At 48.9% G+C, this 21,555-nt stretch overlaps 2 protein-coding genes across 5 annotated transcripts; one reads left to right on the top strand and one right to left on the bottom strand.

Annotated features, from left to right (window-relative positions):
- Positions 1-3,588: 3,588 nt before the first annotated feature.
- Positions 3,589-21,552, bottom strand: dmrta1 (DMRT like family A1). Of its 4 annotated transcripts, none has more exons than XM_029839535.1 (4): positions 20,798-21,552; positions 20,116-20,243; positions 4,589-5,034; positions 3,589-4,484 (listed from the first exon to the last, which is right to left on the bottom strand). In XM_029839535.1, exons 3-4 carry the CDS (start codon positions 5,028-5,030, stop codon positions 3,718-3,720), a joined length of 1,209 nt encoding a protein of 402 aa, XP_029695395.1. In that variant the 5' UTR covers positions 5,031-5,034; positions 20,116-20,243; positions 20,798-21,552; the 3' UTR covers positions 3,589-3,717.
- On the top strand, positions 18,030-19,091 carry LOC101072202 (fatty acid-binding protein, intestinal-like). Its single transcript, XM_003976003.3, has 4 exons — positions 18,030-18,191; positions 18,357-18,529; positions 18,611-18,718; positions 18,794-19,091. The coding sequence occupies exons 1-4, from the start codon at positions 18,125-18,127 to the stop codon at positions 18,842-18,844; spliced, it is 399 nt and encodes a 132-aa protein (XP_003976052.1). The 5' UTR covers positions 18,030-18,124; the 3' UTR covers positions 18,845-19,091.
- Positions 21,553-21,555: the final 3 nt, after the last annotated feature.

The following is a 21,555-nucleotide window of genomic DNA, read 5'->3' as shown; positions in this document are numbered from 1 at the left end:
GTGTGTGTGTGTGTGTGTGTGTGAGCGACGCCTTCCTGTCTCCTCTCCGTGATGGATCCTGCCTGGTTCTGATAGGGATGGCTGCCTTTCTAGGCCAGGCCGCTTTGCTTTGACACCTTCAGATTTCTGCAGCGATTTCTGGGCTCCCTGTCGAGTTAAATACTGAATGTTCTTTCATGCCAGCAGCAACGGCTAAAAGCTCCTTTTAAGCGTTTAAAAACACCACCAACTCTGTTGTTTTTATTCAAACGACACCAAATCAGAACAAGGTTAAATTAGCTCTATTTGACTCGCGTTAGTCAAGTGTCCCAATTAGACCGTCTGAAAGTTTTGAAGCTTCCGGTTCTGCTTCAGCTGCAACCTTTGAAGCCCAAGTGCACCATGGGAGGTTTGTTTTAGGGGGGGAAAAAATAAAGGGCCCCCGCGGTGACCCTGCCGTAACGAGAGAGAGGGCGAGGACGGCGGGGCCGCCCGGGCCGGGTGGCGCCTCAGCCCCCATCTGCCAATCAGCTGCTGGAGAAGAGAAGACGGGGGGAAGAAAAGGGAAGAGAACAAGAGGAGTGCGGGGCGAACGAGATGCCCCCGGGGGTGGGGGGGTGGGGGGGTGGGGGGGCTTAGCCCTTCCCTTTACAAAACTTCCAAAACTTCTATGCGTAACGGGTGCCGGCAGATGGGGGTAGAGGTGATGCTGGGTCCGGGGGAGGGGTTCTGTTTGGCTGACAACGCGGCGCTGTCATCATCCTGCCACGTCACCTGTGCACAACGTGCACAACGTGCACAGGCCTGACTTTCAACAGCAGAACGTTAACGATGCCCCCTCACAACAGGGACGGGATAAAGCCCTTCTGACAAAGGCCTGGATGGCTGTTAGAGGATTAGCTCCTCTGGAGGAAGACGGCGTACCTGTTCTCCCTCTGCTCCCGCTCGCCCCTCCTCACTCCGCTGCTACTTGAGTTGCGAGCCCTCATCCGAGGTCCTCGTCCGGCCCCCCCCCCACGTACGCGCTCACTTTCTCCGCGTCCCAGATTCCTGCAGGAGAAGCGAGACACAGCTCCGATCATTACTGAGAAACCCATCCAGCCGCCCCTGCTATGGTCAACGAGGTGGTGCAATCCAATTTTTTCGAAGGCCCACAAGGAAGCAGGAATCCAAATGGGGAAAATGGAAGAGTAAATAAGACAGGGGGGTGGAGGCTGATGCTTCTCCGGCTGAAAGAAATTGTTTTTGAAGCCGGGCAAACACAATATGAGTGCGAACTTTTTGAAAATATAATGAGATATATACTCTGCCGGCGCGTGTTTTTATTGTGCATGTGGAGAGAGGGGAATAGGAAAATAGAGGACTGTCAACAAAATAAGTGGGTTAGCGGATTAGAAAGTGCATTTGCGGTGGGCTACCTTTTAGCATGGCAGCTCTGGCCAATCTTTGGGAAGGGATGATAAATATCAGCTGGCAGGAGCCTGTGTTCTGAATATTTGGATTATATAGACCAAATCTGCCGTTTTCCTCCTCCATCCTCTGGATGCACCATTTCCAGCATAATGAGGTTGTTGGAGCAGGTTTCTGTTCGCCGCCATCTTTTCAACATCGCAGTCACACGATGCCCCCTAGTGGCGCGCTGAAGAACTCAGACTTAACTTTTTTTAAACTTTGTCTTTTGAGATAATGTCCGCTAAATATGCGCTTTCAGCTTTGCGGCCATGAACGCCATTATCTGAGAAAAAGCTTTGTGCACATTATGGATGTGATTTTATTTCATTATGACAAATATTAGAGGAAATAATACTGCGTGTTAGATGCCGCAGCATCGGTCCATGTTAGCTAACGGAGAGGCTAGCTGAGCGTTTAACCGAGTCCAAACCACCACGGCAGACGTTCAAAACAGGCAATCTCACGATAAATTTACTGATAACATTATTGATTATGAGAACCATTTTATTGCAGTGAGCAACAAATACCGGGTAATTTTGTCGTATTGGCTAATGCTAAAGCTGCAGCAGCTACAGAAACTGCTGTTGTGGATGCGGATCATGAACATAACTGTCATAAATGTGTCGTGGGTGCTTCAGACACACAAATTTGTGACTTATTTTCGCGGATTGAGTGAAAGAGAAATCGATTCGGCACCTGAGGAGGCCGACAGCGGAAACAGGAAGTGACGCGTTAGGCTCACCGATGTGCGTCATCACGCCGAACAGCCAGGAGCGGAAAGGAAACCTGTTGCATCTTTTTTATTAAGAAATATTACGAATCTTTTTTTTTTTTTGTTGCCTGAAACCAACCAACTAAAAAACAGAGATGACAACAACTATTCTTATTTTAATATGAATTCTGCTGTTTCGTAGATTTACTATTATATTATGTCCACGTGCTTTATTAGCAGAAGCAAACTGTTTTGTTGTATTTTTTCCCTCATCCATCCATTTGCTCTGAAAGAAAAGCAGACCGAAGCCCTTCGAAATGAAAATAACTTGTTTTCCTCCCGCTGGAGCTGGTCTCTGGACCCCACAGATGGTCCGAGGGTCGCCCTCCGCAGTAAGGCAGAAATGTGTTTGTCTCGCTGTAAAACCGTCTGGAACATGCAATCTGTTTTAAAATATGTCAGAGTGAAGTTACACAAAACTACACTGACAATCCCTGACTTGCTATTTTAGGTGGCCAGTTTGACTGGATTTGGATGCTTTTGCAGGAGTTTTATCACACTGACGATGACAGGAGAGGCATCTGGTCTACGGTCCCGCGCCTGTGATCTGGCGCCATCTAGTGGCGGTGAATTCAACTGCAGGAACTTTCGCACAACTTTTTCAACTACTGCATCCACGTGTTTCCAAACTTTGCAGTTAACTTTAGAGAGCTGCTAGAGTAGAAACTATGGTAGATGGAGAGGAAAGCACTCCTCCCATGTTAATATGGTAGTTTTAAGTTAATTAAAGCGTTGCTGATGTCTCGTTTGAAGTAATTTTGCTGTTCACTTTCGTACACGGTCATGACTGGTTTATGCTTTTTCATTTTTGTCAATGTTTCTTGAGGTTAATGATCAGAGTTATTGTTGCAGAATAATGCTGGAATAATGACAAACCCTTCTCAGGTGTTCACCTGTTCAGATGGGACAACTTGACCAAGTTCTACAGAAACTTATTCCTGCTGAACTGTTTGATTAATACAGAGTAATAAAAAAGATTTTGTTTTGTTTTCTTTCTTTTTTTGTGAATCGCTTGCCGCATCAATAAATATTACACCACACATTTACGTAGAGTAAGAGTCACTCCTGGGAAAAACTATATTCATGTCTTTGATTACTCTTAGCAACCTTGAAATTTAAGGGGGGAAATGTCTTCCCTGACCCAACAAACAAACAACAAACAAACAAAAAGCCCACTGAAAACGTTTTAAATAGTTCAACGTGGTTTAAATGCCTTACCTCCACGCTGCCTGACCACTTCCTGAAACACAAGGTCACGTGGGTCCGCAAAGGATTTCTATTGGCTGTTTCCAAAACGCACATGGCTGATAGATAGATAGATAGATAGATAGATAGATAGATAGATAGATAGATAGATAGATAGATAGATAGATAGATAGAGTGAGTTGCTGTTTTAAAATCGATTTATTAACAATAAGTAAGCAATATTTACATCATTTACACTGTCCAGCTTTCTGCGACACGACTGTATGGTCGCATTTCATCTACATTTTCTCTTTCTGATTTGTATTTAGTCACTTGTCGCTGTTGAGTCTGGTGTAAAGACCTGTACTACATAGTGCCTCCTTGCTCTGAAGGTAAGAAAAATCTCGGATCATCCCCGGGAAGGAGTATGAGTCCAGCGGCGGACGCAGGGGAAACATTGGCATCAGTCCGGATGTCATGTATGGAGATATAAACCCCGCCATGCCACCGCTGGAGGAGGAGTAGGTCAGGCGCAGGGGGCTGACCCCCAGACGAGGGCTGAGCCCGTACAGACCCTCTCCAACAGGGGCCGCCGGTGGCAGGTGGAGCGGGGAGAAGGCAGATTTGGTCCCGAGAGCACCCATTGCTCCGGGCATCCCGGCAGAAGACCCGAGGGCACCGGACTGAGTAGCCTGGGCCAAGTTCTCCGAGTCGATCTTGTGATCTTTGGAGCTCATCAGGAGTTCGATGGATCTGACAACGTCACCTCGGCACGTTCTCACCATCGACTCGAGGGTGTCGCGTTTGTGATGAGGAAAGATCTTGGCCATGATGTCTGTGGGGTCCCGGTCCCGGCGAGAGAAGTCTCGGGGTTTCTCCGTCTCGCTGCCGGACTCCGGGTCCGTGGAGGGGGAGCAGCGGGGACTCTCCGTCGGGTTAAACGGCGGGGACGGGCTTGCGCTCTCGTCACTGGACAAGACGGCCCTGTCCCTGTTCGGGGACAGGGCCGTCTTCTCGGTTGAAGAGGACAGGTTGGCCGCAAAGATGGGCCGACCTAATAATCCGTTATAAAAGTTGTATTTGCCGCATTTATCATCTAGAAATAAAAAAAAGTGGTTTAAAGTCGCGCGTAAAATGTTTCCAATGTTCCGCGTGATAACGTCTGTATAAAAAATAGTGATAATTGTTTTCCTTTCTTACCGTCTTTTGGGTTTTCTGCTCCAAACCCCTCAAAACTCGGAGGTGCGGGAGCGTGGCTGGTCGCCGTGGACGCCCCGTGTCCGACGGGAGAGCCCTGCGGGTTCCCTGCGTCCGGCTGCGGGTACAGGAGGCGCAGCTCCCGGGCCTCGCTCTCCTCCTGGGCCTGCTGCCTCCTGAGCGCCACCTGCGCGGCCATCACCCGCTGCCTCTCCGCTATCAGGGTGCACTTGGCGCACACGCAGTCCCTCCAGCGGCAGAAGCGCTTGTGGCCTTTGAGCGCGGAGACCACGCCATGGTTCCTGCATCTGGCGCACTTCGGGGTGCGCGGGTATCCTCTCTCCAGCGCGGGGCTGCAGGCTCGGAGAAAGAGAGGCGGCGGGCGCATGATGGGCACCTGCAAACTGTGCCCGGGGAGGCCGAGCGGTCTGATCCTGCTGTCCATCCTCCTGGAGAAAGGCGCAAATACCCAATCAGCTGGTCCGGAGCAGCTTTAAAACGCAGCCTCGTGCGGTTCTGTGTCTTGTGCCGCTGGCACTCACGCCCTGCGCGCCTTAAGTGTCTCCTCAGGTGGTTGGACGTGAAATCCAACACCCCGGTCACACCCCTTTCCGCTGCAGCCTCTTAATGCGCGATCATGTTTATTTGTGTCCCGCCCGATTAGCGGCCTAATCTGATGCAACCGAGCCCGTTTGTGCAGCTGGAGCGGAGCTCTGCCAACACTCCTGTGAACTTTGCTTCTCCTGACATGACATGTAACATCGGAAGCATCTCTCTTTCAATCGCTCCCATTTGTTCTGGCGGTTTATCTCCAATAAGCATCCTCAAAAGTGAAATCTGGACTATTTTCCTGTCAGTTTTGGGGGTTTTTTGTTTGTTTTTTTACAATGTGCACAAAATATGTAATCACAATTCACCTGTTGCTAATAATTTTGCCTTTTTTTTTAGGTTTTTATTAGTGGGAAAAACGTGGAAGACTCATTTTGACACAGAATTGATCAAGAAAACCCAAAAACGGGTGGAGTTTACAACATCGCCAGTCCGAAAAAACTTGTTGCCTGGGGTCAGCTCACACAAAGACCTCTTTAAGTTGCCCATGTGCGACGAATAATCGCCATTTTAAACACAACAATGGGCCTATTAACCACAAAAGCAAGTGGCAATTATGTACCTGGTTATTCTGTTCAACAGCTTAAATGGACAAAAGGGCCCATCTGTCAATAAACACCCTGCGAGATTTGTTGAAATCACACCTTGTCACATGTTTCATTCACCTCTCCTCAGTCCGGGGCCGGATCCGGTTACACGCGGCAGATTGCCTTACCGTTATGGGAAACAACAGTTTGAACAGAATGTGTCAAACAACGGTCGTCGAGGGAGACGCATAACTCAAATCATTGTGTGCATATATTGTCTGCGTCCTGTCAGAATATGGTTGTCATAGCTCGACAGATGCATGCCAACATCAATTAAATGGCACATTTTCTAACACTGTTTGTTTGCTAGCAGTAGCTCCTTGGCCAGCACAGGCTAATATTAGCTGAAAACTGCTAGCAAACTGTTTTCAGGAACTCCGCTGCTTGAATCAAGGTCTGAATTTAGCCACAGGCCGTCCTGCCCGCTAGAAAAAAACGCTATAACTTGCCAACGTTTCCAAGAACTTCACAAATGTTGGGTTAGCTGCAGTGCTAAGCATAAAAAAAATATCTCAACACGAGAGAAAAAAGAGGTTTCAATCGTGACAACAGAAAATCAGAAAGGCGCCCTTTCAGGTGGCGAAAACGTCCCCGCATTAGCACCCCCTACTGGCTGCGGGAGGTATAGCAGAGATAGTTTCGACCCTTCTAAACAGAGTCGATTTTTTTTTTTAATTGTTATTATTTTAGCTTCCCCAGTGGTTAAGTGCTGGATCTTATCAGCAACATACGTGCACACCTGCCTCATTACAGTAAAAAAGCAAACACGCAGAAATCTGTTGTGGGTGTGCAGCCATTTTGTCGTAACAAAAAACCATCCAGATAATCCAAAAGTGAGGCCCTGCCGTTCGCAGAAAGATGTTCCACACAGTTATGCGCGGATGCGGGTGCGAGTGCAGGACTTTGCTGCAGATAATAAATGCATCCATCAACAACGCTGCTGTAAACACGACCAAACGCCAGCGACGCGCACAGCCTTTATCGCATCATCCACCGTGAAATGGAATTTGGGGTTTGGAAGTTTATCCAGGTTGATTTCACCTGGTTGTTCAGACCTTTCTGCTGGCCGACGTGGAGCCATTTTTCTCGCAGCGGCGGTTGCCTGGAAACAGCGTTGCCGCGGTTTTGTGCAGAAAAGTCGTCCCAATTAGCCTCTGAGAACTGGATTATGGTCTTTTGCCGTTGTCTTCTGCATCAGTTTCACCTCCTTATAAGGTCGTTTCAACCGGTTTGTGTCGCTCTCCCGTCTGATCCTATCAAATTTACACAATAACTCACACTCGCTGCACGATTCCGCCGTTTGTACCGACGAGCTGCGCCTCGTCAGGGCCGAGTGCAGCTCGAGTAAATACGGCCAGACAGCGTCTTAATTGTGCCCTGAGCAGATCTGCTCATGTCAGAGCGGGTGTTTTAGTGGCAGCCGTGCACAGGGTCTTATCTGAGCCAAGGTGGCTGCTAATCTGCTGCGAAATCTCACACAACCAGATTATGTCTGTCCAAAAAAATAAAAGACACGTTGGGGGTGCGGGAGGTAGGAGGTGGGGGTATTGAGGTTCATCAGTAAATCTGCCTGGACAGCTCAAATGTGGATGGTGTCCCTGCTTAAACTTGTTTATTGATCATTAAAGCTCCTTTTTAGTCAGGCTACTGGGGGACTCATTCATCCCCCGAGCCATCAGGCTGTTCAACTCATCACTGGGGGGGAGGAGGGCCAACAGGAGAACCGGAACATTTTTATAGTTTTATATTTATATTGTTATATTCATATTCTATTTTTAATTTATTCTATTTTATTTTATTTCTTATTTTCTTATATTCTATTATCTTTAATAGGTTTGATGGGGGGAATGGTGGTGGGAAATTTTGTAGATGCTGTAGATCTTTGGAGATGCTAATTTCCCTGGTGGACACCCCCTAAAGGGATCAATAAAGTTATCTTGAATCTTGAATCTTGAAAATTGATGGAAGCCTCTTTAAAGTTGCGACTCGTCCGTGCATTGATGCACAAAAGTCCCGCACTCGGGTTACAACAGATTTCTCCCGTTCTTTCTCTCAGCGCGTGAATCGTCTTGACCTTCGGAGTGTTTGCCCTCTCATCTGTCGCTTCACGCCCTTGTCATTCAAGTGCCGCGGAGTTGGCCCCGCCCCATTAGCGACGGCGGAATGACCACCAGCGTGGGCTGTCAGGCCGGGCTCGGTTGCCCTTTGTTTTTCACGTTTAGCCGTTTCGATTTTCTTTCAGGTGAATTCTGTTGGCCCACGAACTGTTGCAATCAAGCTAGCTAGCTCTACGGTATGAGTGGATGGAGGCCGTAAGCTAACAGCGACTCCGAGACAATGGTAATGATGCTAATGGCCTTGTTTTCACTCTGCTGCGCTAATTGCCTTTAGCAGAAGTTGAGCACTTTCTTGCGTTGCTGCTCACTTTATTGAAAATGTCTCACAGTCCTGCTGCCATCTGAAACACGATGATTGCGCCGTTGTTCGCAGTCGAGTGTGGGGATAATTACATAGCAACGCATGAACGGGGCGACTGGATGGGCCACTCACGCGCGCACCTGTGCACGTGAATTCTGAAGACAATAGCTTCACCTCCGATTGCTTGTCTTTCTGGTGGACTCTGCATCCCGCTATCTTCTGCCATCTTTCTGTCTTCTTTTTATTATTCCTCCATTTCCTCCCCCCCCCCCCCCCCCACCTTTACTGGTGGTCTGAGCCTGGTAGGTATCCATCAGGGCCCCTCACTTAGCCCAGTAATGCTTCAGCGCCGGCGAACAATGGTGGTCGAGAGAGAGCCAAGTTTGCTTATGAGCACTGGGCATGGATGTGCATGTACGCGCATGTGAGTGTGTGTGTGTGTGTGTGTGTGTGTGTGTGTGTGTGTGTGTGCGCACCCCTGTGTACCTGTTTTAATCATGCATATTACATCTGCATCAACATTGTGCATTTATAAGGAAATGCAGGTCCATTTTTACATCGTGGCTGATTGGGTTTAACAGATTTGTGTGTGTGTGTGTGTGTGTGTGTGTGTGTGTGTGTGTGTCAGTAAGAGCTGGGAAGGTTCTGGTTAGGTGCATGTGAATGCAGCCTCTGCTATCTAAACAGGCTAAGCTTGAACCCTGGGAGTTTCCTTCATCTGTTTGTTTCCTGTCAGAGAAGCGTCTTAATTTAACGATACACTTGCTAAACGAGCGTTGCGATGTAACAATGCATAACTCTGTGGTAGATGAGCACCCCCCCCCGCGGGGAGGATGGCAAGAATCAGGTATTTCAGGTGTGTTGGGTTTTTACAGAAGTGACAGTTGACAGATGCGACACGATGTGCTAACGATAGCCGCTAACATGGGAGGAAGCGCACAAATGAATCTTTAAGGTCACCAGAAAGGAAGAAACATTAACAATTCCCAATGTGAGGTTTTATATTAGCAAATGTGCATTGACAGAGGTGTGGGTGCAGCGATCACTACGGATTAGACGCTTTATTTGTGGTTTAGCCTCCAATGAAAGGGAGATTTCCTCTCCCCATTCTCACTTCATCAAACACCCGGACCACCAAAGTGTTGTTTGCGGGGAGTAAAAGGATCCGTCGGCACCCCGATGGATTCTGCTTCAGTTCTGTTTGCTGAGGAGCTTGAATCCACCTGAGGGTCCTCAGACCCGACAGGCCTGGAAAATGATCTTAGAGTGCCGAAACAAATCTGGAGGGATGGAACCAAAAAGGCTGCTTCCACTATTTTAGCGTATGTTGATGACGCCATCATATACCAATAAATCCAGCCGCGCCACAGTTAGCTCTGGGTTGCTATGCTAAACCAAGGCGCCAAAGTATCGATTCGACTGAAACCTCCAACATTAAACACTTTCGGTCCCCACAAAGCTACAGAAGTCTGTGAAAGCCAAAATGCAAAACGAGGACAAAGTTAGCCGAAGCGTAAAGAAGAAGGCGAGTGTGCTATCAGAGGAGCCGCGGGAGAGGCATCGGCGCCGCGCATCTCTGCCGGGGTGTTATGGGAAAAGATTCCAGGCTTTGAGTCAGAGACAATAACAGCTTAGAGATGATTAAACTACCTTGGCGATAAGACGTAAATCAGATATGAGTCGCTACTGAGTTTAGAAAACACGAGTCCATCAGAGAAACGGCGGTTTTGGTGATTCAAGACATGCAGGTTCTATCAATCCGATCACATCCCGGGAGATGATCGGAATTATCTGCTCGTCTGACTCCTCCACAGCTGCTTCGGGAAAAATGGTTGCGAAACGACAGAATCTGATTTAAACTGAGATTTAACAAGATTGAGATTTATTTCAATTCAAATCATCTTCATTTATATAGCGTCTGTTGTTAGCAACTAACCTTCACGTGTACGACCACGTGTTCAGGCATAAATCACCATAAATCCCCAACAAGGCGTTGAGGTGATGCATTTGAGGAACCACAAGAGCAGTTCTCAAAGTCCCCCACATGTGTAATTCATATCACGACCACTAGGGAGGGGGGCTTTACATAAGCCGACATTTACTGCCCGAAAACTCTCATTACCTAGATATTTGTGGGTAATTTAAAGCAACCTCACCTACGACATCTCAAATAATCCTAAACTATGCTTCCACACCTGCACTGCTCTCGGAAGGCGTCCCAAAGCTAGCCTGTTTTTTTTCCCCCTTCTCCTCACGGTTTGGAATCAGTGACATTTCGACAAAGCTCCTGCTCCTGAAGATGTGGCACTGTGGTGCACACGGCCTGACACCTGGGACGGTTCAAAGCCCGTACCGAACCCCAGCCCGGCGGGCGCTGATACCTGCGCTCAGATAACGCCGCACACTGCAGTCTATTCACAGCTATAGAGTGCAAAATGCTGGCTGCATGCAGATGAAGGCAGATAACAGCAGAAGGAGAGAAAATAAAGCGCTGACCACAGGTGTGAACAAAGCACCTTCTCCAAAAACATCGACGCGGAGTGGGGGAAGCTTTGGGGAAGCTTTTGAAGCTCGCGCTCCAGGACAACCTGAGGGGAACACAAATGGATGTTGTGTAATTGTACAACTGGAGCTGCGCCCGAGTCGCTGACGACTGCAACCTTTGCTGGGTTTATCTGATCCTGACGCCCCACAACCGCAAAACGCGGCTTATCGCGCCCATCGTTTTACGCTTGGGGTTAGATGATCGCAGTGTGCGAGTGCGCTTCCTCACTTGAAGTCGTTTTAGTCAAAAGGCTCTATTGTTGCTGCCTTGGCTAACCTTTTTATCTGCCTTTTTTCCTTTAGCTCTGCAACTTTGGTCTGGAGTTCTCGACGGTTCTCGTTCCCACGGTAAAAATCGTAAAAAAAAAAATAATCCTTGATGTCTTCGATCAAAGTTTGACTTGAGAGAAGCAAGCAGTGGGAGATGATGTAGTGTGGCTAGCAGGAAGCTAAAGCAGCAAAATGCTACTTCATCGTCTGCACTTTCAGCATAAGGAAAAATATTTTTCTTACGTTCTTTGGTATCGCAACTACGTTGCTGCAACAGTTGCCCCAAATACGTCGCAAAAGCCGCTGGATTACATCTGTTGCTGGTGTTAAAACCCAGCGACTTGGCTAAATTAGCAGATTTCGTGCTCTTTAAGGTTTGACACCTGAAGCACGAGGTACTTTTAGTTGCTGGAACTTTCCTGTCCAAGCAACCGTTGCCACAGGCAGCAGAAGATACTTAGCGCAACTGAAACTGAACGTTTAAGCTGTTGTTTTTGACTAATCGGGAGCGACTTCTCCAAACTTTTGGACGCCCGTAACCATCCCAGGTCCTTCTTTCGGAAACCCAATTCCAGGGTCGCGGTTGGGTCAGACGTGACCTTCGGAGGAGCTTCTCATTTTGGGATCAGGCCTTAATGAGAGGACCAGAAAACGACCCGCTGGTGAGAACAAGCGCGACGGCCCGAGAGATGAGGCGTTGGAGGACCGGTACAAAGGCTGGCTTAGGGGACCTGTGATGTCACCTTAGCACCGGCCGAGGGTCTCATTGAAACCGGAGCACCTCCGCTGAGCGCCGCTTTTGTCTGCGCTGCGTCAGGCCCCGCCCACTCCCACAATAATGAGCCCTTTGACGTGTGATTAACTTCACAGTGGCTTTTATTTCCCCCTTTTCACCGGTGTTTGTGTAAACCTCCGTCACCTTTTAAGTAGCGTTTCCCTCACAAAGGTGATGAAGTCTGTGAACGTTTAGGGACAAAAGTCGTTAATTTTATGCACCGTCTACAGGTAAATGATTGATCAGCACTCGTCCGAGATGTGGGCGGAACCATGGACGTCGTTTGGTCGGAATTTAGTTTCGTCTTTCAGACAACGAAAAAATGTTTTGGCCACTATGAAATTTGGTAGTTTTTATCACCACTAGGAGAAATGATAGTGATTAAAATTTAGCCTATTAAGCTAATAAGCTAACACCTGTTTCCTTTTAATCTGCTCAAAGGCAGGATTTAGCTTTTCTTCCTGAAATCTGACAAATTTGTCTCCCGCCTTCTTAAGTCCGGCTTTGATGCCGTCCTGCAGGCGGGGGGTACCCACCTGCCCCCCACAGCAGAATTGTTTTTACCCCAGCTGTGATTTGCTTGTTTCGCAGCATGCAACTCCAAATGCTATTTTGTCAAATCCATTCCAGGACTTTGTCTTATTAAGGCCAGGTTTCCTAAAACAAGCAGGGTGCTTTGGCCCCCTGGTGGGGGTGGCGAGCAGAGGCAGCCCCTCGCAACAAAACCTGCCACTCCGCTGCACCAGCGGGGCGCTTCCTTGATTAGCAAATAAGATGAAAGCCACAAAAATAGTGGCTGACAACAAAAGCTTCTGACGCCCGGCTAACGCTAGCTGGGAATAAAGACGGGCCGTCCGCGGGCCAACAAAAGCTGAGATCAACAATAGAAAATAACCATCAAAGTGTGATTATCGCGGAAGAAAAACAATAATAGGTTGAAAGGAGCCCCCTGAAAAAAGCACAGATGAATTTCCAGGTAATAGCCCGCTTGGCTAAAGGGTTACAGTTTGTGTTATGGACTTTTCTCTAGCAGGATACCCTGAATTACCAATAGTCATGTTAACCTTGGTAGTAGCTTTAGCTTACTGGTTAGCTACTGGGTCGACAACATGGCCCGCTCCTTGAACGGCTATTGTTAGCAAACGTGAGAACATTTGTCGCCCCTTGTTTTATTCCCGGGCCAGTTTTAATTTCCATCCTCAGCTCCCAGCAGGCCTGTATTCCTTCCACCTGACTGTGCTCTTTACTCAAACCTTGGTGCCGGCGGAGCGACTGTATTTCAGACCTGGCATCCTTTCAGCAGCTCTATTTTCTAGGTGATTGACTCTGAAAAAAACTTGTCTGGTAATCCCCAAATGTTTCCCCCGTGTTTGAGGAAGGGTTGCCATTGTTGGGACCCCGGGAGTCCTGCTGGTTTGTATGGACGCCATGCTGGGATTAAGAGTAGTGGGAGGGGCAGGACTTTAACAGGTGGAGGGATACCTCAGGAGCAAAGCCCAGCTGGCCTCCTGAGGGCCTTTCAAACCAAGAACATTTAGTTCCCCCAGAAGAATCTAGAGTTGTGCACAAATATTGTGAGATTTAAACAATCCACAAAGAAGGAAAGTGGAAATTAGCGCAAGATTTAACGAAGCCTGCTAGGATGCATTCTTGGCCAGGAGAACTTCGGGATCGGGATCCTTAACGAATCGCTAAGCAAGCAAGGTTGCTCAGACTCGATAGATGAGGCAGATTAGATTTAAAACAACTGCTAAATGATGATAAAAAGTCAGGTATCCACTAGCAACACGTCAAAAATCTTTCGTATTTTGGAGGAAACGAGTGCTGGTGTGAATGACGAGGGGAAATCGTGCGATTGGCTGCAGATAAGAGCCGCCACCCACATCAGCACGCAGGAATTATTTGAATTTGTACGAACAGGTGGCGAGAAAAGCAGGAGAGCTCGTGATCGGGCTCCACAGCACCTCCAGATAAACATCGGCACACAGCAGCCCCTGCCACGCTCAGCGGGAACCCCCATATCTTCCCCCAACCGTGCCGCCATCCAGCACCGCAGGCTGTGTAAAATGAGGGATTTATAGAGCGAGAAGCTGGTGAAAATATTGTTTTTCTGCTGTGGGTCGTGGTCGGACCAGCAGGAAGGAATAAAGTGGCTTCTGTCAGATGGGACCAACAGCAGCGATCACAGGAAACGGCCACATTTCGGCGCTAATGTTTGCAATCGGATGCAAAAAGTTCAGTTGTGAAGTGATACAAGTGACTGAATTAGCGTTGAACATGAGCTAATGCTGTGCCGTTAGCTGCTAGCGTGGGTCGCTCGGGTGTCGGTGAGAAAAGTCGGATATTAACAGAAGAAGTTGCACGAGCTTCTGCACAGAGCTAGCCACAGAGCTAGCTACAGAGCTAATTACAGAGCTTGCTGAGTTCTGATCTGCGGCCTCCGAGAGTGCGGACAGATGGGAGAAGTGCTGCCGTGACTTGTCGGCAGATGTTGTAAATTCCAGCCTGAACCATCTCCATCTTAATCACCTCATCAGCTCTCTCTCCCTCTCTCTCTCTGTCTCTCTCTCTCTTTCTGAGGTTTCAAGTCATCACAGATAAGCGGCGTTTTCACGCTGATAAAGGAGCTGCTCCAGCGCTACATGCATAGCTCGGCATGCTCTGTTCCTGCGAGTCATTCGCCCCAGATCTAATCCCTTTAACTTCGGTGGACCGACGCAGCTGAGACGTGGGAGCATCAGAAAGGACCCAGGGGTCAAAGGTGAGACGCTTCCTGTTGAGGAACGGCTCACAACATCTTCTAGATGGTGACGAGGACAGATCAAACAACGTTCAGACCTGAACCAGGAGGACAGAGGGAAGGCTTTAATTATCCGGGGAGGTACCAACACGTCCCCCTTCAAGGCGCTCTTCCTCCGTCAGGCCTGCAGTCATTAATTAGCTCTAATCAACACCGCAGGGAAACGTTACGGTCCGGACTAATTAGCCAAAATGCAGCTTCATTAATGGGAAACAAATGAACAACAACAGTTAAATGTAGCCACCCGCTCCGAGTTTTATGACTTATTCAGCCTCGGTGGGGGAGGAGGGGGGGTCTGAATGAACTGTGTTTATAGGTGGCCATTAATCCATCTCATGTCATAAAAATAAACTACTTTAGAGAAGTAAATTGAATTTTAATCCCGTTTATTACACAAACGTCCTGTCTTTCCACTCGGTTGCGGCTGTGAGCTCCTGTGAGCGGTTTGTCGCCACCCAGTGGTGAGAGCGGACATGACAGCAAAGCGCAAATCCCTGCAGAGTGTGTGTGTTCAGGATTTAGTGCCAATCAACCCCGAGAACTCTTGGAGCTCCAACACATGTCAGGGATTCTCCCAACACACATCTCGTCGCCAACAGCTTCCGTCCGAACCGTTCCCCATAGTAGCAGAGGCGTGTTTTGGCTGCATGACATCAGCGTGCCGTCCCCCGTTGATGAGGCTCCTCCCACCCCAGCAGGCCCCGGAGGTCATGAGAAATGTTGCCCTAATCCTTTCCACGTCCTCACGCCGCTCCTGAGAGTCGCGGTTAAGAAGAAGGGGCCATTGTTTCTCCCTCAGTCTTGCGAACAAAAGGAGTTTGGATTGAGAGGGAAAAAGCATCTACACACACACCCACACCCACACACACATACACACACACCACCACCACTGCAATTAACAGCTTAAAATTCATCCTCTGGAGGACAAAAAACCTTCGGATGAAGAGAGGAAACGAGGAAAAGTGGGAAGTGCTACGAGGGCATTAGCGCCGACGTGTGAGAATGAAGACGTTTGTCACAGAATATTATTTACAGGATGCCGGAGGACAGTCACCTTACACCCCGCCGAAGAGTCATTGTGGAGGATTTGATAACTACCGGCTATTGGTGACGCTTAAACCCTTCGCAGGCCTGGGTTGGACGTTTGCACCGCGGTCACACACACGGGGGAACAAGCCCGGCTCTGTTAGCGGGGCGGGGACAGCAGCGCCTGGACATCTGTGGGGTTAAGGAAGGTGCAACAGAAAGTTGTCACACACATGAGAACGTTAGCTTCAGTTGAACACAAAAGAACCCCAGTAGAATCGCTTTGATGTTCGCCAGAAACATCAAAGCCGTCAGTTGTACCGAGTTCATCGATGCTAGCTTAAACCCACGCAGCGGACGTTAGCCAACCACGACGTCAATTTTAATCTTTCAAATGTTCACAGACGAGAGAAGCTAGCTACAAAAATACGGCAACATGTTGTTAAGCGTTGTTCCCAGTAGCTAGCTGATCTACGTTTACGTTAGCCGGATGATTCCAGGGTCCCTCTAGCACCACCATCAGGTCAAAATGTGAGCAACTATGAACAGAATTCCATTCATTTACATATGTAGGAGGATGAAGACCACATTTTTGGATTTTTTAAAAATCAGAATTGAGTCAGAAGGATTCTTGGAATTATGACTTTTTAATTTTCTTTCTCCGTTTTTACGCTCTTGATCAAAGTGAATTGCTTTTCTCTGAACTCTACAAAGTCCCAAAGTTCAACAAGTGAGATCAGAGCCCGAATTCCGAGTTGAAACTAAAGAAAGCGCAGTTCCGAGGGGGCCCAGAATCCTCCAGCGGGATCATCTAAACTTCACCGTCATGTTTACGAGCTTCTGCACGGCACAGCGGTCGAGGCCCTGCTGTCGTGGCGGGTCAATGGTGGCGGGCTAAACCCTGCGCGGCGCCTGTGAGACCATTTCCACCACCCACACCTGAGCCATGCTGGTAGCTGTGGTGGGTGTTGGGAGCATTCCCAGTCCCACTACAGGCTGCAGGATATGAACCAGTCAGGCACGAAATCCCTGAAGCAAGTGAACATTCTCAGCGTCAGGTGTCCTGGGCCCTAATTTGGCCACTTTGAGATTGATTATCTTCTGTTTCCTTTTAATGCATAATTACATTTTCAGAAATTGATGTTTAAACACTGAAATTCCTCAAAGATCTAATTCTTACCGCTGCAGTTGTAACCCCCGACCACCAGAGGGGGCGCTGCGCGGAGAATCTCCAACTCTATTCACGCTAAAACTTTTCTGTCATTTCATCTTTCAGCACATTATTGTTTTTAGAGACGACGACGCCACAACATAAAACTTGTCGAAAATAAATAACGCAGATAAATATGCACATTAGGTCGCCGTTGCTGCTCAAGTCGCAATTTAAAATAAACTGCAACCAAGTGCAGGCGGCTTTCAAGGCAGCTGTCAGAAGAATCAGGTGTGAAACATCCATGAATGCGTGGATTTGTGTGCTCACATGGAGCGCAGCGACGAGTGCTGTCCTGATTATCATTCAGCTCCTGTCTGCAGACAACTGAGCAACTGGAGGAACGTCGCCTCTTTACCGGCTGCCGTCGTCTCGTTTGGGTCCAGATCAGCCAGGAACTCTTAAAATGAGCCGGACTTTGAACGCGTCCGTTAATCCTCTTTTACTGGCGCTGATAAAGACCGTCCCCAGTATGACTGACACCATCTGAAACACCCAGACACTTGGGAGTGTCTGCCTGCGTCTCCGGGGGCAACCGCACCTCCTCAGGCTGTGTGCTCCCACAGTGCTAATGGGTAATGATGTTGCTCTCTGATATCTTTGTTGGGGGTGATTAGAATGGTGTGATTAATATCTTCTGGCCGTCCAGTCATCAATCACTAATCAATCAGGGACCAGCAGCCTTCGGGGATGAGCTTTACTGGGAACGTATACTGGGATGGATCAATGGTGCTGGTAACTGGTTGCCCTTTTCTGTCTTAATGATCTCACCTAAGAATGATGGCCGTTAGTTTGGGCTCTGTTAATAAAGGGCTTATAGTGATCATTTGGGGGGGGGGTGGGGGCACTGCTCTGCATCCAACATTCCAGCCCTCATTGTTGCCGTCCGACCCTCCTCCCATCAAAGTTGGTTCTCGTGGCACAAACTGGGCGACAAAAAGGATGAGGTACAAAAAAGGGGGTTCAGTTGTGTCGCTGCCAACATTCTCCACACACAAACACAGCCCCCCCCCCCCCCCCCTTTCTCCCCGTTATTGCCCCACTCCCCTCCGGAACAATGCCCCACTGTTCTGCTGCCCCACACTGACCAAGACAAGTGGGTTATTTATGAGCGTCTCCTCCGTGTCGCGCAACACTCGTCCCACATTCGACCGCCTTTAAATGGCCACATCAGCAGGGTGATAATCGGACTGATAAAGAATAGCAGCTAGCATGGCAGCCTCTGGGGGGGAGGGGTGGGAGCGGGTGTATATAAGGGGAGGCCGGCGGGCATTCCCATCCCCACCGTCACCCTGCAGCCATGGCATTCAACGGAACCTGGAAAGCCGAGCGCAATGAGAACTACGACAAGTTCATGGAACAAATGGGTGAGCGGGATAAAGCGCGCCGCTATCGGGCCGCCAAAGTCCGGTTTCCTGCTACTAAACGGGCCGGAGCTCCGGCCAGATTCGTTTCTGATTCAGCGCCGAGGATCGACAAGAGAAAGTGATGAACCGGCATGTTTGTGATTCCCCTCCCGTTTGTGTCCGCAGGGATCAACATCATGAAGCGGAAGATGGCCGAGCACGATAACCTGAAGGTCACCATCGAGCAAACCGGCGACAAGTTCCACATCAAGGAGTCGAGCACCTTCCGCACCAAGGACATCGACTTCACGCTGGGCGCCCAGTTCGACTACACCCTGGCGGACGGCACCGAAGTCTCGGTGAGAGGACGGGGGGCACGGATCTAGGCTCCAGACCGGTAGAAACATCCCAGTAAAACCCACGATGTGTTTCAATCTCAGGGAACGTGGGAGATGGACGGAGACACGCTGAAGGGAAAATTCACCAGGAAGGACAACGACAAGGTCCTGACCACCACCAGGAGCCTGGTGGACGGAGAGCTGGTGCAGGTCGGTGCAGCCTGGACTATACTGCTGTGTTCTAAATCCCACTCAACCTAACCCCCCTTCCCTTCCCTCCCACAGAGTTACAACTACGAGGGCGTGGACGCCAAGAGGATTTTCAAGAAACAGTAAAGGAAGATTTTTGTTTCCACGTAGAGGCGCCGAGGTAGATGATTCCTTCTGATTAGCCGTGCCAGATTATATCTATATACCTCAAATTAAGGAAGAGCTGCGGGAGCTAAAGTGTCGACACCACGACAGAAGACGCCGGGTTGGAAAGTTTCCTAAACATTTCTCTTTGTCATTGAATGCGGCACAATAGTGGATATATGTCCAATTGTTTTTATTGAACTGTGACAATAAAGAAATATACACGTTTGTTGCAGTGTTGCCTCAGTTTTTTTTTTTTTTTTACAGCCTCACGTTGCTTCAGTTGATCCTTGTGGTGTGCTGCCTTCAGGGCAGTTAGGACAAAAGTGAATCGCGTTGTACAAAGATCGGGTCTGCGTGATAAAACTTTAGAAGCGCCATAACTCTGTTGAATAGAGTTGCTGCGGTGACAAATCTGGCCTGCGTGGTGCGATCAGGTCACATGACAGGAGTCTTGCGCTGTCATGTGCTGCCTTCAGGTGCTGTTCTCTGCAGTCGGGGAGAGGAAAAACAAGCATCACCCTACAAAAATGGGTTTCTCACATGACAGGCCTGCCAGAATTATCCTGCGATGGATTTCGGCAGGAACATAGCGGCGTACATGCACCGAGGTGATCCCGCCACAAGAGGGAGACATTTGCTAAACTTATTATATGGTCGCGCCGTGAAAGGACGTAAAAAGGAACGTTACGTCAGTTACGCCCAATATCTTGCGAAATAGGGTCGATACCGGTTCGGTACCGGCTGCTCTACAAAAATTAAGACAAGTTTTTATTGTCATCTCAGGCCTCGTGGTGACGTCAGTCTGGCTTCGCACCAACCGGTGTTTCCCATTGGAAGCATAAACGTGCAGCAGATGGTGGTCTTTGAACGCACCGCAGACACCCAGGCGGGGACCAGTAATGCGGCGCCGCCTCCACTGGGGGCGCTGTGGCGCTCTGATCTACGAGCATGATGTCATCCTCTGATCGGTTATCATATGACACACACCCACCTTTTTGTGTACACAGGCGCGCGCCCACACACGCACGCACCGGTAATTATTGGATTCCAGCTCAAGTGACTAAAACAATATCGCTGTCTGACATCTACGAGAAACAGGAAACACGTTGACTTCATGTTTTGATAAGTGTGAGACTGGGGGAGCTGGGAGCTGTGGGAGAGGGGGAGGAAGAGGAGGGGGGGGCAGGAAAAACAGTGCGAGGAGGACAGAGAAGACGCCTCCCTGGCCCAGCCGTGAAAATCAAACTTACTCCCTCTGAAGTGGTCGGCTGGGGAGGAAGACAGCAACAGCAGCAGGGAGCTTCAGGCCTCCCGGCTGGGAAGTCTTTCCAGGTGGACTCAACCCGCCAGCTTGGCCATCAGGGTTTAGACAATGACGCTGCGAACAGACACGAGCAGGCTGTTGACTAACATCGGAGCTCCCGGAATTCCTGTCAGCTCAGGGCGGGATTTTCAATGCGCGTCAGGTTTGGAAGAGTCACTGTGGTTTCCAGGATGGGGCACCACCTGGTTCATACCCGAGGTAAACACTGAGCGACAGGAAGGTCAGGGGACAAGATGACCTCATGGTTGATGTAGGCCCAGATAAGTTATGGCTTTATTTAAAATCCTATTTGTATCCGACTGCTGATTAGTTAAAAGCCACCCATCTCCCTCAAACGTGTCAATTTCTTCACAATAAAGCGTAATTGTGTTGCTGCATACGCGGGCCGCCGCCAGGGGTCGCTGTTCACACCGCTTCGGCGGTAAAACACCCACTTCAACCTGATAATTTCATTAAAAGTGACGAAAGTACTCGTTTATACTAAGTTTTTTTTTAAAAATAAACTATGTGTTAGCTGGAAAGTGTAACATTTTGCGACGCGATACTTCTAAATCAAATCAATCTTTATTTATATAGCGTCTTTTACAATTAGAATTGCTTCACTTTACCTGTATCGAGGGAGTCACCCCGCTCAGTCATGCTAACCTAGCAACACACTTAGCTACAGGATCGGGACCTACAAGTTAAACTCACAGCGACGCACCTGTGAACTGGAGTGACAGCATTCGAAATGTTGTCGTTCCAGGACTCGCAAAAGGGTATCGGGAGCGGTGTACGCCGCCCGGTGTGACCGGACAGAAATAAAGTAAAGGACGGAGGCAGCAGCGACACAAAGTAAATTGGCTGTGGCCTCCGTCTCAGGGGTAGCCGGCCCCTGGGTCAGGTGGGCTATTCTTAAGGAGGGCAGAGAGAGGTCTGGAACTCCCCTGGCGCTCAAACCACTTTCTAAGATCCCACATTGGGGGATGTTATCCAATGACAAGTGTCGGGGCGGAGGAGATTGAGCTCGACGCGGCTGAGATTTCACAGGATTTCTCAGCGGGCTAAAGGCAACTAAAGGTATCTTTGGTCGTAGGTGGAACACAAAGCCCGACAAATGTTTCGTCGATCGAGAACCAGTGCTGGTTCCCGCCCGTTGGGCTGCTAGCAGGAGCGTGCATAATTAGTTAATAAAACTTGTAGATTAGCTGCTAATTGTGGGGAACCAAAATAAAACTTCCGGCATCGGGTGTGCCCCTGCTCTCCGGCGAGGAAACCCGTTAGAATCGAAAACAGGAAGTGGTCCTAAAATGCAGTTTCAATTAATTTTAAGAAGCGCGCCACTTCATTATAGTGGCCAAACAGCAACATTTCATCAGCCTTTCAA

Source organism: Takifugu rubripes, chromosome 8, assembly GCF_901000725.2.
Source record: "Takifugu rubripes chromosome 8, fTakRub1.2, whole genome shotgun sequence".
Taxonomy (NCBI): domain Eukaryota; kingdom Metazoa; phylum Chordata; class Actinopteri; order Tetraodontiformes; family Tetraodontidae; genus Takifugu; species Takifugu rubripes.
This window is presented reverse-complemented; position numbering and strand designations above follow the sequence as displayed.

What these genes read in the sequence shown, in the direction of transcription:
- dmrta1 (XM_029839535.1), bottom strand. Translation starts at nt 5,030, where the DNA reads ATGGACAGCAGGATCAGACCGCTCGGCCTCCCCGGGCACAGTTTGCAG. An exon ending in AGCAGAAAACCCAAAAGACG is followed by an intron (nt 4,485 to 4,588) that starts GTAAGAAAGGAA and finishes TTTTATTTCTAG; the next exon opens with ATGATAAATGCGGCAAATAC.
- LOC101072202 (XM_003976003.3), top strand. Translation starts at nt 18,125, where the DNA reads ATGGCATTCAACGGAACCTGGAAAGCCGAGCGCAATGAGAACTACGAC. An exon ending in CGGACGGCACCGAAGTCTCG is followed by an intron (nt 18,530 to 18,610) that starts GTGAGAGGACGG and finishes TTTCAATCTCAG; the next exon opens with GGAACGTGGGAGATGGACGG. An exon ending in TGGACGGAGAGCTGGTGCAG is followed by an intron (nt 18,719 to 18,793) that starts GTCGGTGCAGCC and finishes TCCCTCCCACAG; the next exon opens with AGTTACAACTACGAGGGCGT.